Below are 18,061 nucleotides of genomic sequence, written 5' to 3'. Positions count from 1 at the left end.
TGAAGGGACAGAAGCAAGGCATAGTTAACTCACAAGCTGGAAGGCTGCCAATAGTTGTAATGTGTAGGTATAATCATTCAAAACTAACATACATCCTCTCAGCAGTATTTGGAAGAATGTTCATGTGTCAGGGTGCTTTTCTGATGTGCTCAGTGATGGAGAATCCTACCAGATTTTAGGTGTGTATTAAACAGACAAATGGCAACAAAGGTCTACAAAGGGGAGTAGTAGAATAATTGTCAGTGGTAGCTTGCGTGAAGACTGAGGTAACTTGGAAGCTAGCACCACTTCTGAAGACTTAATTCACATGTCTCTCTTGTCTTAATTTGAGTTCGACGAATTGGAGTGTACACAACCAGTTAGGCTGCTGTTCTACTCTGTAGATCTATGGCCTGTCTGTATCTTATCCGTGCAGTTTCTCACAGGAAAGGAAATAAAACTTGAAAAAATTCAGAGGTGGGTAGCAGTTTAAAACCTGTCAGTTTAAGCTAGGAGTGCTTGGTTCAGGATGTCCAGAGAAGTCAGGAAGTGTGGAAAGATCCATTAACTTGCTCCATTCAGCACAGGAGCTACTGTTAAAAGAAACAAAGTATCTTGACACATGGAAAAAGGTAGCTTGTCAAATGACTGACCTGATGTGTTTCTATTCTCTGTGTGTTAAGGCTATGCAGTTAAGACTCTTGCACAGCTCTGAATCACTTTTATTGAAATTTTACATAGTAAATTTCAATATATGTAAATTCTAAGATCAACTATATTAACATGCATTTTGGCTGTGGTGATGGACGACTATGGCTGTTCAGTGGCAATCACCCCTCTTGCCAGCAAAGGGAGAAGCGTCTCAAACAGCAGAAGATGCTTGCGAGGCTGAGGACAAAGTTCTTGCTGTTCGTGTTAAAACGATCACTTCTAGTGTGGGATGGATCTAGACAGCAGTCAAGGTCTAGCTGTGTGAATATCTCTTGTGGCGGAGGCAGAAGGGTAGAAAACGGGATAGGCAACCAAGTAGCGTGTGATGTTTTTTCTTTTGTTTTTGTCATTTATGGTGCAAGAGTATTTTAACAGACTTGGGGCTATGTTATTTGTGGGGTCTCATTTTAAAGTTTAAAACACTTGGAGTAATATTGTTACTGGATGGATAGATCTACTAAGTGGGCAAAAAACCCACATTTGTACCTGTTAGATTTGGTAGATTTGTAAAATTAACTTTGTCATGATTGCTGTATTCTCTTCTTGGCACTCTTTCTGGTGATGGTGCGCTGAACTTCAACTGTTGGCAGAATTGCCTAAAGAACTTTGACAAATAATAGACTTAATTCCTTGTGATTTCTCTAGCAACAAGAATGGTTAGATTTTAGGAATACTTAAAAAATATACCTATACCTCTATCCACTTACCACTATTCCCTTGAAGTACTTTGATCTTATTGCATTTGCTGGTGAGTTGCAGTTGAGCACTGAGCCAGTTTATGCTCCCACTGAAAGCAAGATGCATTTTTTGTCTTGAAATGGTGTATTTTTCCATATATATATATATATATATATTTACATAAAAACATGAGGATGAATTTTGGCTTTTCCTGGACACAGGAGCTTTATAAAAGCTTTTCTGAAGCTCATGTGGCACAGCGGATACAGAACAGGATTAATGGCTGAATTCACCCACAGAAGCCAAAACGAAGTCTCGTAAAGTGAATAGTGCACACACTGCCCATGGCAAGCTGCTCTGATGATCATCAGGAGTGTATATGGAGCCCAGCACACACCAAACGCACAGACAATAATCGCTAATGACTTTGCCACTCTTTTATCCCGGGACAGTCTAAATTTACTTGTCATAGTGTTAGCAATGTCCCTTGTGCTTGTGGTGTTGCATATGTTTTCTGTGGTTTTGTATAAACTGTTTCTGTGTGGTTTGGGCTTGACATCCACCTGAAGTGCTGGAAGGTCTTGATTGACATTTGTATTTAATGAGTGATTATCAAGCTTATGCAGGCTAAACTTCACTGCCTGTGGTTTAGGGCAAGAAAGGCTGTTTGCTCTTTTTTCATGTTTGTGTGTGTTAGCAGGTTTTACAAAAAATATACTATGTTCTCTTTTTTTCCCCTGGAAATTCATTTTGCAGTCCTCTTGACAGGGGGGTAGGTTTTCACTTCTGAAAGACGTGCGCTTCCTGATATTGAGGTAGATACTTACGTTGAAGTATGTAACAGTAATGAAAGGTGCAAAGAATTCAATAGTAGATGCAATCATTAAGAAATACCAGTTATAGAAAAACTCTGCATGACATTCTCCTTCAGGGAGGATGCTTTTTTGGGCAATGTGCTCCCAGCTGAGGATGGCTGGACCATAGAGAAGAAAAGCAGCAATCCATACAGCGACCATCTTCAATATTGTACTTCTTGTCATCCCTTTCTGTGCCCTGTAATTCACCTGAGAGGGAGAAGTCATGTATGTTAGTAGTATGTCACAGGCACAGCTCCTTGGGAACCTTAGAATATGGCCCCCTTATTTTTGACAGTTAACAACAATATAGTGGCTTGAGGGTAGGGTTATACTAAGCTGTAATAGTACTGAAGAAAAGGTGTTCCTGCAGTGTGTATTCCAACAGACACTGGAAATTGAGAACTTTCATTAGATCTTAAAGGCTAGAAAACAAAGCAAATACCACTGCAGTTCCTATAAGCAGTTGTTACCATTTACATATTCTGTTACATTAGCAGTGTTACCTGTTTTCAGAATATTTAAAAAATATGGCCCCTCAAAATTCACAACTTTCATTTAAAATACATGACTTAAACTTTTAAAATGGAATCTGAATTCACAAAATACCCATGCAAAATCTTCCCACTTTGTATAGAGACAGCTTACAATGCAGAACTTAAGACATGGAAAAACACCAAAAATATAGATAACTTATTATCTCAGTTTCATTATTTGTTGAACACATATTTGTAATTGAGACTTATAGATGGAGTGTTGTGGTTTGCAAAATATAGGGAGAATAATTAAATCCTCTTGTTTATAAAGTAGAGAATTTAAAGTATGAAAGAAGTTAGAGGTATTTGTGAGTAGCTGTGAGTCAATGAGCTATGTAAGTAATAAAATTGAGTAGAATCACAACTAAACACCTTCTGATTCCCTGGTCTATTAGACAGTACTTGTATAACAAATCAGAATTCAGTCTCTCTATCTCTATAGCAGCAAACACTGTGGACTTGTGTTTCTGAAGCAACAACTATCTTTCATTTGATAAAGGGACCTGGGCTAGTTCAGTTTTAGGTGTGAGCTTACATGACCTGTTGGAACATGAGTCTCAACCCCCAATTCTGTGTTTAGAGTTCATTTCATTCTCCAGATTGTGATGTACAAAGCCTGTAGTATTCTGGTAGAATTCCCCATGCAGCTGAGAAATCTTTTTTTTTTTTTCTCCCTGAATCATAAAAAATGATTCATGATCATGATTATGACTGTAGGAAAATAAAGGCTTTCACTGAGGTAGAGAATAATTTAGAACTCCATACAATTTTGTTTTTATACTGCCTGAACAAAATAGGTGGCTTCTGTACTCTTGGTTTGGGAATAGGTTTTATTCATTTGAAATGTTTGAAAGTGACTGAACTTTACCTAGTAAGTAATCAATTTCCCTGTTTCTGAAATTTTCAAATCTATATATTTGTACTATGTGTATAGTCATAAGAGTTTGGATTGTGAAGATAAAATTTGTGGCTAACACAGTACCTAGAAAATAAAAGCATTAAATGAAGTTTAAGAATTAATCTGGTCATTTCTCCCTCTTGAAAAAGAATTTTTTACAACAGCTGTTGCAAAGAAACTGCTTAAGTGTCTCAGAGCCTCTTTCTTGTACTGGTTGATAAAACTTATTACTGCTCCTTAGGGTGACTTGTACTGAATAAAATAAATGCCTACAAGAATCGTAGGCAGAACAGGGGTGTGAAGAATAACCAAGAGTGCTGTGTAGAACTTTCATCAGCAGATAAAACATGTTATTTCAATGTGATCTAAAGCACTTAGAGGCTGTAGGAGCTAGGTGAGAAGTGAAGTTAGCTTTGGAGGTGAGAAGTCCCATCTACTTTTCCTTTGGCTGATGTACTGGATGACCAAGGCTCTAGCTCTTCCTGCAGCTCTTGAGGAGAAATAACATTTCCTTCCTTTGAAGGATGATAATGACTGTTCTGACACTCCTGCACCATTTACAGCTGGTAGAGACAGAAATACACACAAGTCCTTTTGCCCTGCTTGCTGCATGGATGAAGTGCCTCTTTCTAAAACAAGATAACTCCTTCCAGGGTGAAAGTGAGGGGCAAGTGGTTTTAGTTCTGCCAAACCCTTGGGCTTCTGGAAACAGTTCTAGGATCAAAGGGAAGGAGCTAGACCCCCTGCAACTCGTGGGGTTTGGGAGCCAGGTGCCCTCAGCACCTTGTGCTGCTCCTAGGAGCTCCCTTGCGCTGCTCTCCCGCTGGGGGCTGCCCCCAGCTCCCTGCTGGGCTCTCCTCTCCCCCAGCCCCGCGCCAGCCTTACCGCCCTGGTGACGGAGACGAAGCGGTCGAAGCTGATGAGGACGATGTTGAAGACGGAGGCGGTGCACACCAGGTAGTCCACCACCAGCCACAGCTTGCACAGGCCCCGGCCGAGCCTCCACTCGCCCGTCAGCACGTAGGGGATGTAGAGCGGGATGCAGAAGCCGCCTGCGGGCAGAGCGGGGCTGTGAGGCGCGCGGCGCCGCGCCCGCCGCCCCCCGCCCGCGGCACTCACCCACCAGCAGGTCGGCGAGGGCCAGGTTCAGGAAGAAGAAGTTGCCCTGGGTGCGGAGGCTCCGCTCCACCGCGAACGCCAGCACCACCAGGGCATTGCCCAGCACCGTGGCCAGCACCAGCAGCCCCATGAGCGCCGCCAGCAGCGCCGCGGCGCCCACCGAGAAGGGCCCGGCCGCAGCGCACGGGCTGCCCGCCGCCCGCGGGCTGCCGGACCCGTTGAGCCACGGCCCGCCCTGGCCCATGGCTCCGTCCCTGCTGCCGCCCGGCCCGGCTCTGCCCGCCGCGGGCGGACGGAGGGGGCGGCCGCGGCCGCAAAACTTCCCCGCGTCCCGCCCCGAGCTCCGCCCCTGCCGGCCCGCGGGCTCCTCGCAGCGGCGCAGCCGTGAGGCGGCCGCAGGCGGCGCTCCAAGGGGCGGCGCGCGCCTCCCGGGGCCGCGCTCCGGCCTCTCAGCGGCGCCTGCGCCTCTAACGGCCGCTCTCTGGTGTCTTAACGGCTCCTGCGCCTCCATAGGCAGCGCTCCGACCTCTCAACGACTCCTGCGCTTCCAGCGGCCGCTCTCTGGTGTCTTAACGGCTCCAGCGGCCGCTCTCTGGTGTCTAAATAGCCCCTGCGCCTCTAACGGCTGCTCTCCTATCTCCTCACGGCCGCTCTCCAGTCTCTTAAAGGCCCCTGCGCCTCCAACGGCTGCTCTCTGGCCTCCTCACGGCTGCTCCGAGCTGTTGCTGCCCTGAGGCCTGTGGAAAACCCACGGGTACCAGCAGGGAAGGAGAGGGCCCCCGTGCGCAGAGTCCTCCTGCTCTATGAGGAGCAGAGCCTCATCTGTCACCTCCTTGAACATCAGTAGCCACAGTTTCCTCCCATGGCCCTAACGCTGTTTGCTGATGGCTGCTAATCTCCCGCTGCTCTGGCTCGCTGCTACACCCGCACTCCAACACGGACCTGCAGCTTGCCCCCATGCCCCATAGAGCCACCACCACAGTCCTTGTTTTCTGACAGGTTTAACAACTCCTTGGGCTTCCTGCTGACTCGGAGCATGTGGCTTTCGCAGCCCGTGAGTTTCCTCGTGATCATGGGCAGTTTTGGGGCTCGTTGCTCTTGTTAGGGCTGTGATGAACTGAAAACAGAACTTGCTCAAAAACCATCACTGGATGCACACAATCTTCACCTAGTTCAATGAACATTCCACATACGGTAAATTGCTATAAAAGCAAAGATTTGAGTAAATCTGTTGCTGGAAATACCAAAATTCAGGGACAATTTCAAGAGCATTCAGCAGAGAAAACTACTCATGTGGACATCAGGTAAGGCAAACAAGAACCATTCTTTAATAGCTTGTCTGTTGTGTGAAGCTTAGCCTGCACTCAGAGCAATTATGTGCTGGCCTTTTTCCCAGGGAGAAGCCACAAACTTCTCTCAATGTTGGAAGTACAAATTTTAGGCCAGGTCATCTCCATAGATCAGAATCTCCCCAGAGATTTTGCAGTTTGCATCACTTAGGATATGCCCCCTGCATTAATGTTAGTCCAGTGACAGGAGTGGCAGCTATGTGTCCATTGTGTAGTAGCAAAGTATTTTTTACATACTCTCATTTTATTATGTCCTAAAGCAAGTATGGAAAACAGCAGGATGTGTTGCCATTATTGCCTAATTTGGAGACTCATTTCCACTTCCTTTTGACACAATTGGCAGTTTTGCGCTCACTCCAGAGCACAATCACACTTGTTGATAATTACTATCTGCTTATGCTATGCAATACAAAATATATATATATAATATATATATATATAAAAGCAGCCAAAAGATGCAAATAAAATAAGTATCACCAAGAAACACATGGGAGAATTAATTAATTTGTGCTTTCAAGAGTTGTTGTGATATTCTTCAACTCTTCTCAAGTAATTTTCCAGCCGTGTGGTGAGTTTGCCCCATGTGCCCTTGTGTACTGTATTTGAAGTACCTTTTGTAGTGTATTACCTCACTAGATTTTGAGAGTCTCGGTAAAACCCATAATAGCCAACTTTATTGTGGTCTGATGGTTCTTTTGTGCTGCTGCTTTGATAAGGGCTGATGCCTGCAAGTCTAACCAAATTCCTCTAAAAAATGCCAGTCCCTAGTGCTGCATCATGGGCACTTGCTATTGAAGATGCTGCAAGGCTGTCCAGAGGCTGTTGCAGTTGCCACATCCAAACATGCAGTAGGTGCCCAGCTTTCTGAGAACATCAGGTTTTTCTAGTGCAGACTTCAAGCATTTTCATTTCCTCTGAAAACAAGTCTTTTTTTCTATGTCCAGTCGTTCTCCTGTTTATTGAGCTCTGTTGATTTTCTTTTAAAAACGTGAATTCCTGTAAAAAGAACTTCACTTCACTTGGAAATATATTTTGTGGTGATTTAGGCTAATACATGCAGGGGGAAAGATGTTAAAATATGCATGTGAAAAGCAGAGCTGTAGTGCCCAGCTCCACATCTGGGCGGTTTGTCCTGAGGGAGAGCGCTCTGGTTGATGGGTCTCAAATGGGTGAATTAAGAGCTGGGTGATGGAGAGGATTTTTTATAAAATGTCTTGTGTAGCCTAAATTGTACAGTTATGAAAACATACTTTGTTCCTGATCTTGTTTCTTATCTAATCCTTGGACAAAATACATAGTTTTTTAGAACTGATAAATAAGACAATAGCACAAGAAAATCATGAAAAAAATAGCATTTATATTGGTGCTGATATGTAATTAACTTTTCGTTTTTCCCCATGATTTCTTTAATCATGATTGTTTTCACTTTCACATGACTGCCCTCAGTGTTCTTTCAGATAGAGAGCTATCTGAATCACACTGTTTCCTCATGACTGCAGTGTATGTGGGTGAGTGTATCTACAGAAACGACAGAAAAACAGCATGTTTTTTCCCACACCACAGGCAGATGACACTTTTCCCAGAACAGACCAAATTCACTTCCAGATAGACATGAGCAACCGCACTGCGAGGCGGGTAGGTTCTAGCTGGCTGCACATCCTATTGATTCCAAAGATGCAGGAGAACTTCCTCAGTTAATTTCTTCTTTGAAGTATGATTAGGTAAGGCAGTATGGACACTCACTTGGATCCTTCTGACTCTCAACTCAGAAGTAAATTGTGCCTTACCAAAAAAACATACTGTGTGTAATGTTGCTTTCTCCATTTGGCCTTTTAAAGGTATTTAGATTTATTTCCAGTATTCCGCATGGAAGGTCAGTATGCTCTGTCAGTAGCATTATCCCGTATGGGACCCAATGGCACCAAAGCTTTGCTTCCTAGTGTACTGAAAAGCATTTGTGCACCTTTCCGTGAAGTATAGAAGAGCATTGCTGCAGTTAAGACCTTTCATAAAGGAAACTATTCTGTAGTAATTTTGCAAATTTCTGAAAAAGTATTTGTTTGCTCTCATGTAGTATTTTATATGTGGTGGTTGTGAACTGTTCTGTAGTTAGGAGTGTTGAGTTGACAATGTTTCCTTAGTCAGGGAAAGAGGAATAATTTTTAAGACTGAGGGAATATATACCTGGTTCTATCAAGTAAATGGAATGCTGCTGTCAGAGTTGATCCTAGTTCAATCCGTGGGAAGGCTGAATCCTGGGATGATCATTTCCTCTTAACCTTACATGCTTTGCCAGTCAGGTTTTACTTGCATGCTGACTCCCTTTGCTTCGTTCTCTGCTTGTCTCCATGCAAAGGATGCAGCTCATATTTTAAAGTAATTCTTCTTGTTCCTGCACATGTCAAGAAATAGCCCCTGTTTGATGGGTGCCAATGGAAAGGTCACCCACTGCAGGCTATGCAGTGGCACCATTTAATGTGGATGTATTTTCCTTTTTTTTCAGTCAGGAAACATTTGGTAGAATTGAATCCTATGCCTAATGAGGCTTGCAGGATAGCAAGGGTTGGGGTGTCGTTACCAAAAGGGTACCCCAGGCCTGTTGCAAGGCACTGCTGAAGGCAGAGCAGGAGCTGAGGTGCCACTTCCTTAACAGCACAAAGAAGGTGCGCAGCTGAAATCTACTCAGCTCCTGCTTAGCACCTGCAGCTTGTCACCTCCTCACAGAGCAATAAGCTGCTCTCCATGGGCTCTGAGCATGGTTTGCTACCTAATGAAGTCCCTTTGCTGCTGCAAGCAAACAGGAAGGAGGGATCTCAGTGGTAGTGGGGCAATTGGGCTGGGCTGGGGCAGCTCTGCCTCTGTTCTGGCTGTGGGTGATGTTGGGATTTGTTTGTGACCTCCAGGTGAATCCATACAGATACCATCATCCTGAGGCCACCTCTGTGTTTGACTTTGTTGCTAGAATTACTGTGTGTCAAGAAATAGGAATCGTGTTATTTATCTGGAATATCTTGATGAAGGTGGGTCAGAGACTTGGAATGTGTTTTGATGAATGGTCTTAGAAGGTTAGACTACAACTGAGATACCAGAAATAGTTATCCTATAGGCAATGCCTCAAAGTTATACTAAAATTATATTAAAAAAAAAAAAACTTTGTGTATATAGCTGTGATGGTTCTCAGTTTTATAGTCACTACAAGCATTTTAATTTTTCTTTTGCTTCTCATGGATACATCCAGCAGCTTCACCTATTATTCCTAATGCCCTGTGCTACTAGCTCGGTGATGCCACGTTTTTGGCATTTGTATCTTCCCCATATGGTCTCCTTGATGCAGGAATGTTTCACACTGCTGGCATCAAAGGATATCATCACAAATTTGTCTCCTCAGTGGAAGTACAATATAGAGGACTGGATATTTTTTGGTTCATTCAGATAGACCGAATTCCAAAAATAAATAAATAAAAAATCTCTTAGCAATGTCTTGGTGCTCAGGACATGACAAAAATCCTGACTGACTCATTTCTCTTCCGTAGGTCTTTCCTCTTTAATCCTTAGAAAAGTTCCTTTTCTCTCTGACCTTTTGCTGCTCTCCTTTGCACTGGTAGTGTGCCGAAACCTAATCTTGCTAATTTGCTAAGAAGCAATAAATGCCTTTTTTTTTAAGCCAAAATTATACAGAAAATCAAAAATTAGTCAGTGTTTCTGACATTAGGATGCACTTGCAAAATACCTTTTTTTTTAGCATAAGTAGATGGCATCCCCCAGAAGTGGCATCCCCCAGAAGTGAACTGGAAGACATTGGATAGAAGCCCCAGAAGTCATTTGGTATTTATTCAAAAAGACAGTGAACAGAAAGCATGAAGTTTTACAAAGTGACATACAAAGGGGCTTCCTGTTCATGAAGGCTCTCATTTGGTTAGTTATTTAATCTTAACAGATCTTTGAAGTCTGAACAGGTTATTTATCCAGCCTCCAATAACAGGCACAGTAACTTTAAGTTTTCTTGGTGTGCTTTTGAAGTGCAGCTCGATAGCTGTCCTACTTCTCTCCTTCCCGAGCAGGACATTCCTCATGTTTGTAACTCGGGACAAGGAAATCTGTTCGTGTCTACTGACAGATGCAAGTATAAAGGTAGATATCTTGCAAGATGAGAGAAGCAAAAACTCCACAGTATGCAGTTATTCCTCCCCTGCTATGTTCTCCCCAGTGACGTGTCTGTGGGCAGTCTTTATTGCTATAAGTCAACAACTTTTGAAAGAGATGGATCCCCTGAAATATATATGAAGTGATCCAAGTGAGGTAAACAAATGTCATGAATTGGCCCCTAATTGTACGTTTTGCATCAAAGCACACAGAAGGATGGATCACTTTAATTGCAGTGGGAATATTACAGCAGAGATGTAGGAGGCAGAAACCTGTGCTCTATTCTTGGCTTTGCCATAACCTTGTAAATTTGGGGTCATGCAAAATCACTGGGCTCTTGTGCATCTTAATGTTCTTGCATGGCACGAGGTACTTAAAAGTCCTCTTTTGAAAATATATTAAGGAAGATAAAGCTTTAAAATTGGCAGTAGTAGAGGGATTCATAAGACAATTTCAACAGAAAAATAGATTTCATATCATTTCTCTGTTTATAGTTAAGCTCAATAGGCAAGGCGGCTTCCACCCACCACATTTTCAGATCTATTCATCTCTGCATGCAGTAATTAAGCAGGCTGTTCCTGTTAGTGCCAATGAGAGCTAAATAACCAGTTATGGAACATTAGAAGGAAATGATAGCCTTTAATCATCCTTTTTTTTTTTTTTTTTTTTAAAAAAAAAGGCAACCAAAAACCCGGCAAACATGTATTAGCTTTTCTGCAGAAAAAAATAGTTTTGAATCTGTTGTGAACTAAATTCTTCTCCACTCTTATTCTGTTAAACAAATTTTGAAATAATCCGCTGTTCTTTCAACCCTAATGTGAGTACAAATATTTCTTATGGCCCGATTGGAGACACTAGTGGGCAAAAGGAAAGCACAGAACACAGTGTGGCAGTGTGGTGGGGATGACTGAAGGAGTTTGGCATGGAGGGAACGTAGGAGCCTTTCTCTTTCAGGGGATGGACTTAGGATGGTTTAAAGAGATTGTGTAGCTAGCCAAAGACGGGCTTGGCTGTCACGCCATTATTTTGCTTCACTTTGCTGAAAACCAAGTGATCTAAACCTACTCTGAAGTAAAGAAGGAATTTTTTTATAGGCTGTTTCCAGAAACCAGAGGTAATTCTCTTAAAATTAAACCAAAGGTACTCTTCATTTAGAAACAGAAACGAAGTTCTTGTGTGTGTGAATGCCACCTTGAGAAATTGTCTTCAGGCAGGAAAGAGCTGATAAACAACCTAGAGAAATCTTGCATTTGAGTGTGAGTGCATTTTCATGAGAACGGAGGGGAGCCACATGCCAGGCTTCAGCTGTGCTTACAAAGCAGTGCAGTGATTGCCATGAACATGCAAGGAGCTGTTTGTTCAGAGGCTTCACCTTGCAAATAAATGATTTGTAGGTACTAATGCACTCTCATTAAAATAAATGCCATTTTTTTTCTAGTGTAAACTCACTCAATTTTATATTTATTAGAGAAGTAAATCTAGTATTGTAGTGAAATTGAATTTCTAGGAATTTATTTGTATGATATGCAGGGCAGATTCAGACCTTTTCTGCTCTTATAGTGGCTGTTAGTGTTCTTGCCATTATCAAACCAAGTGGTGTGCTGCCAAAGAGCAGCAGTCCCTACACTCCACAGCACCCATTGCTCCTTGTGCACGTTCAGAGGGGAGAATCAGCGTGCGGTGCACTGAGCTATCGACGTCCACCCACGCTATTTTTCGTGGATGCATTAATGTTATCAGGTACTCATTTTATAGCTTTCAGCATGGAAAGCAATCTCATTCTTATCGAAAGGAGAAGCAGCTTTGCTTATCAGAGTGGGTAATGGCTGTGGGAAAGAGTGCAGGGAGAACAGTGAGCAGGGATGCTGAGCCTGCCCACGGCTCGCAGCCAGCAGCACGCTGCAGAACACACTGTCTTGCCCCTTAAAAAGTTGCATAAGCACATAGAGAAATGACCTTTAGGTGTTATCTGCTAATGGGCAGCACAAGGCCAGCAGAACAAACCTGCCAGGCAAACACTGATGTTTCCTTGGTGGAGGTTTTAACCCCCTTCAATCAGCTGCAGGAAGGCAGAGGCTGTTGCTTACACACCTGATTTACATGGCAACACCGGGAACAAGCTGGAGCAGAAGGCCAGTATCTCTGCAGCACAAGCCTGTTTGGAGGGCATGGGGTGTGCTGATGGGAGCTCTAAGTTAGCATTAAACATGGGCAGTAAGTGTTTTTGTGGCACTGCTTCTGTCTGTGGCTAAAACATTCCCTCACTGAGACTCACATCAAAGGCTCCTAGGAGTCCATGTCCCCCGTTTCAGCTTCTGAGCTCCAGCTCCTGCTCTAGCAGCTGAAGCTGATTCTTGTCTCTTGACACTTCTTCCCTGCCTGCTCCTAATTTCATGTTTCATGAACAAGTAATAAAACTGAATGGTAGGTGGCCTTTCTATTCTACTAAACTTAAGTTTTCTAAAAAGCCTTTTATTGTTCTTTAGAGTTGAAAACACACTTTCTCAGACTGTTACAGCTTTTAAAACTGTGAATATCTATCTCAAACTTGTCCCAAGCTGAAGTAAGGTGGCTAGTACTTGCAACAGAACTAACCATGAGCCATTTGTCCTTACAGATGCCAACTCCTGGTTAGTTGCAGGGTTATTTACTATTCAAGGCATCTTAATGCCAAACGTGAGAGCTGACGTGTCTCCAAAAAGGAGAATTGCGAACTTCAGGATCTACATCAACTAAATCCTTAATAATAAGGATACCCTTCTATTGTCATAGGATTTCAGAGTGTGATTTATCACTCCACAAAGCAGCTTGAGAAGCTGTGCCCTGGTGGCGTAGGAGACTGGCTGCATAGGAGATTGTCATTTAGAGAGATGAAAATTATATCCAAGGTGAAAGCTGGAAAAAAATCAGTACAATTTGCTCATAATACGTTTGTGGGCTGGGGGCTAGCAAGAGGATGGCAATTAGAAAAAGAGTTGTCAAATCATGAAGACTTCATTAACAAAGGGTAATCAACAGCAGAATAATAGGGGACTTTAATGGGTAATAGCACTTCTGTTGCACACTCATGTGATAATAAAAATGTCCTTTTCTTGATAGTACCATGACCTGGTAATTATTGTTGGTGGGGAGTATCTTGTCCTTAGATCTTCACTGAATTTTGTAATGATTGAACCAGTCTTCAGAGACAGGTCTAAGTTGGGAATTCCATTAATTTTAACATTCTTGTTTTTACTCTTGATTTGATTTATACTTGATTCCATGTGCCAAGTGACCTTAACCTGCTTACAAAAAAAAAAATCCTATTTTTCTAAGCCTTTTGCAAAAGTTTTACACTTTCAGATGAGGAATTCTAGGACCTTTTGTTGTCTGCACATTCATTATGTGTGACTCGTAAGAAGGGTTGTGACATTGCTCTGTTTCATAGCCTAAATAATCATCATCGCTGCCACCCGGCTATGCAGCCTGAGGCAGCTGCAATGCAGAGTTGAGTGGAGCCCGAGGCAGCTGCAATCCAGAGTTGAGTGGAGCGTTTGTTTGGTGCTGATTGTTACATATTTAAGAGATAATAAGAATAAAGTGAGACACAAGCTCTGAATGATGGCTGGAGATGCAGAGTGCCGCGGGAGGTCATTGGTAATAATACCAGCCAGAGCGGCCTATCTCAGCCCATTTTTCCACTTAGTCACTGTGACACGAAACTAAGCAAAGTAAAGGTAGATCAGTTTCCTGTGGACATAGGCTTTGCTTTTATTTGCTCCTCGTATTTGCTGTGTTGATAACAACTTGCTGCTCGTTTTCATATTCAAATCTTGCACAAACTTACACAAATCTTACACAAACTAGCTCCTGAACTGAGCGTCTCAGGAGAGACACTCTGTGAACAACCAGCGTTGTCTTCTCAGCAGAACAGCATGTTCATCATCAAATCCTGAGCAGCCTCCATTTCAGTTCCAGGCTGCTAACAAGAATCCTTAAAAATAAGCGGTGCTGCTGCCTGCCTTAGATGAACCAGCTGTCTTTTCCAGCTGCCGCTTCAGCAGCTGGTGCGTTTCCCATCTGCTTTGGCTCCAACTAAACATTCATATTTTGAAGGATTTACTTCTATCCCAGATAAGTCAGTGGGATCAGAGTCCTACCTAAAAGAGAAGTGTTGCGTAGTGTGCTGTCTTTTATTAAAGTGCATGGAATAGTGAATAACAAAGGATCCGGTGGGGGGGAAAAAAAGAGGCAAGCAAAAAAGAACGAACACGTGTGTGTCACTGTTTGTGACAAGTTGTTTTCACTGGGCTAGCAGGCAAGTGGTGAGTGATGTATCTTATTTAAATCTTAACAGTGGAGTATTTGGGACATTTTGTTTTGTCCGGCTATACGTTCGGAAAGCCTGGCTGTGTCTGGGTATCATGCAGAATCTTGCACAGCATGATGTTTGATAGGCTCAAAGAAATAGCTAAAGATCAGGATGGATGAGACGTAAAGAAAGGAAATGTATGTAAATACTGGGTGTTCCATTTTGGGCCAGGTTAGGTATAGTTAAAGGAAACTTTTCGTGTTCTCAGTGATAGAGAACTGGGGGAGAACCTTCTCTCCTGGTCACTGCTGCTCTCTCCCATGTTCTCCAAGGTGAAGATCTGGGGATGTTTACTTACACACATCTGCCTCCATAATAGCTGTTTTCATGTGTTTTTCCTTAATTTCAGGAGGCAAGCAGAGTTTCCTAGCAGTAGTCTTATTTTAGACCATCTTCAGTTACTTTGTAAAGAAGCCTGGCTGTACAGACATAGCAACAGACGCAATTCTGAGCGCACACTGTTCTGCCTTGCTGCAAGCCAAAAAGGTGTATCTTAAAAAGGCACAGAAACAGCACCAAGAACGTGGGCTTTTTTCCTTGTTGTTTTTAAGACTGGACAAAATGTGTTTTCCACTTCAGTGGAAATCTGTTTTATAATAGACACTAGTCTATAAAACAGGGTCTGGGAGTGTAAATGAAGAAGTACAGAGACTACAAATGCATTTTAATTTAGCTTTAAAAAAAAAGTAAGGACTCAAGGCTCTGTTTTTGAAGGGAAAGATTTCCAGCTCTTTACAAGGCCATGGGAGGGGTAATTTTTGGATAAATATGTTTGTTTAAAAAAAAATCATTTTAGACAACCCCTATTTTATTTATTGCGTATAGCTTAGAGATACTATATACAGATTAAAATACATCTTTTCAGTGTCATGTTTCATTTACAACATTACAACCAAAATACAGTCTGATAATATGATACAAAAAATCCATAAGCTTATTTTTTTAAAAAAAAACAACCCCCAAGCAAACTATACTGACTAAACAAAGAAGGTCTTTCACCTTGGACATATGTTACTAGCATGTGGAGAGATCTAGAAATGAGTGTACCCAGCAGTTCCAAAAGTCTCCAGACATGTAGAAAGTAAGATTAATCCAAATTTTGTTTAGATTACCAGATATTATAGGCATTCTTTGGTTTTCTAAATCACAGACCATAGAATATAATCCACTATCTCCTGGATCGAGCAGAAGACTAGTATTTTTGGCTGAAGTATTTTTCCCTGAAATATTTTTTAAATCTGAAAATAACCTTTAAAGTTTCAAAAGAAAAAGACTTGATTCTATCACCTGAATATGTCTATGGTTGTATGTTTCTTTACTAATATATATAGACATGCACATACATATGTCATAAAATTGTCACGATTACAACAGGTTGCAGAACACAGAAGCCCAAGTCAACAACAGGAAAGTATCAAACTCACAGCCAGAGAAGCCCAGAGTGGCAGCCCCGTGTGAGGCTTTTATTTCATTTATATTTTAAGCCCATATTCTGGTTTATAGTGTCCAAAATGAGCTTGCTGCCTTGGTGCTGTGCTGCTGGCGGTGACGGAGCGCACTTGGGATGCTCCCGACCTTTCCAAGCGCCGTCTGCTGAGACGGAATCACCAGCCCCAAGACAAGTGTTTATCAGAAATCACTTCATCCTAATTGATCTCTTTCTGACACGCTTTAGTAGCTTATGTTTCAGACCGGAGAACTATCATTACTAGGCATTAGTCGTCAAGGTAACCACACAGCTGTCCTTTGGAAAAAAGAACCTGCAGCACTTGAGTGATGACAAAATTATAGGAGAATCATTTCTAAACAGCCATGTTCAGAGTTTTGACTGAAACAAAAAGAAGCCTTGATCAAAAAAAGAGAAAAATCACCAACAGCTGCATTCTTTTGCTTCATTAGTAAATTTAGGTTTGTTTTGTTTATAGTGAATGAAGAGGTGCTAAGATCATACAAAATCACTAGTGCAGGCAATTTTCCTTCTTTTCAAGCATGTCTTCTTCCTGACATAATTACAGCTAATGATTTCTTGCATTCTGCATCTGCAGTAATGATGATTTCATCCTTGTTTTAAATCACTGCCTCTTTGCTATTCCTTTGGAAATGTGGCTGGCAGCTCCAGGGGGGCAGAAAGTTAAGGGGCCAATGATGCCTATTCATCTGAATGTCCATGAAAATTTTGACAGGAATAATAAGTAATAGGACAAAGTACAGCATTCATTGTGTTATACAATGCTAAATGCCTAGTAAGCAACCCCCCTAGTGTTAGTCATAAAGCTAAAGCCTGTTTACAGTTTCCATTTTTGCTCCAAATCTCTACTTATTCCCATCAACATTCAGTTCAAATTTTAACATCTGTTGGAAAATCTGCCTGCCTATTGCTTGTCTCAATGGAGGCAAAGGAGGCTTTGCTTTGGCTTGTATTGCTCCTGCTACTGAGGAACACCTTATTCCTTGCAATGCCCTGGGCTTTTTGCCTTGTATGGCCCTGGCCTATCCCCCTGTGGCTCTCAAGGGCACTTGGAAACAACTGCAAACGGACTGGCTCTTTTTGGGCCTTGCTCCAGAAAGTCAATACCTAGATTGAAAGCTTTCTGAAATAAAAACATGTTAGAGGCACATACAGCTCAGTACATGGGAGATGGTGAAAGCACTGAATGCAAAATCGACCCGAATTTGACCAGCTGGATCTGAGGCAGTTCCTCCGGAAACACTTTGCTAGAAATGATGGGGCCTGTTCTGCGGCTCACGGCAGCGTGGGAGGGTGGGCGCAAACAGAACTGCACTGCCCGCCCGCGCACGCACAGAGCCTGGACGTGCTTTACCCGCACACTGCGGCGAGGAGGCCGCTGAGAGCAGCACTGCTGAAAATTAAGGATTTAGCCATTAAGATTTTAACTTAGCACTTAGCAAGCAAAGGAGTAAAACCTTGGAAGCAGTTTTGGTGAATTGCAGGAAAGGAGGGGTCTATAAACAGCAAAATCCAAATATGCAAAGTTGTTGCTGGAATTTTAAGGAATAAGGTGTCTGTTGGAGCAGTTAGGCCCTGGAGCACCCTCCTAAAGAAAGCAGTGCTGAGGGCATTCTGAAAACTGCTGAAGGGCTAATTCTGCCTTTCCAGCTGGAAAAAAATACAGAATAAGGGATATCCCACCAAGGTAAACTAGGGCTAAGTGCTGGATGATGATCTTGGAATATCCCTTTTCCAATACATTTTTTTTTTATTTTTTAATATTTTCTTCCTTCTCATCTATACTGTGAAAATTCTTCTGTTCCTCCATTGTATATAGAATATTTCATACTGCTTTCTCCTCCTTTTGGCCTCGTGGTGCTGTGTACAGCCTGCATGCAATTTTGCTAGCTTCTGTTGCAGCAGTTGCCCGTGTGAATGTAATAATAACTGCTGCCACAATCGCAATGCCGTGGATTTCTAGCAAAGAAACGAT

General features: G+C 42.4%; 1 protein-coding gene across 2 annotated transcripts; it reads right to left on the bottom strand.

Annotated features, from left to right (window-relative positions):
- Window positions 1–1,541: 1,541 nt before the first annotated feature.
- On the bottom strand, window positions 1,542–5,019 carry LOC104575374 (histamine H3 receptor). Of its 2 annotated transcripts, XM_088536478.1 has the most exons (3): window positions 4,776–5,019; window positions 4,542–4,708; window positions 1,542–2,432 (listed from the first exon to the last, which is right to left on the bottom strand). In XM_088536478.1, the coding sequence occupies exons 1-3, from the start codon at window positions 5,017–5,019 to the stop codon at window positions 1,545–1,547; spliced, it is 1,299 nt and encodes a 432-aa protein (XP_088392604.1). In that variant the 3' UTR covers window positions 1,542–1,544. The 2 variants fall into 2 exon arrangements, with proteins under 2 accessions (XP_088392604.1, XP_010221016.2); XM_010222714.2 differs by lacking the exon at window positions 4,776–5,019 and having other exon boundaries at window positions 4,542–4,710.
- Between the last annotated feature and the right edge of the window lie 13,042 nt (window positions 5,020–18,061).

Source organism: Tinamus guttatus, unplaced genomic scaffold (genome assembly GCF_059628265.1).
Source record: "Tinamus guttatus ecotype Peru unplaced genomic scaffold, ASM5962826v1 Tinamus_guttatus_pri_ptg000674l, whole genome shotgun sequence".
NCBI classification, from domain to species: Eukaryota; Metazoa; Chordata; class Aves; order Tinamiformes; family Tinamidae; genus Tinamus; species Tinamus guttatus.
This window is presented reverse-complemented; position numbering and strand designations above follow the sequence as displayed.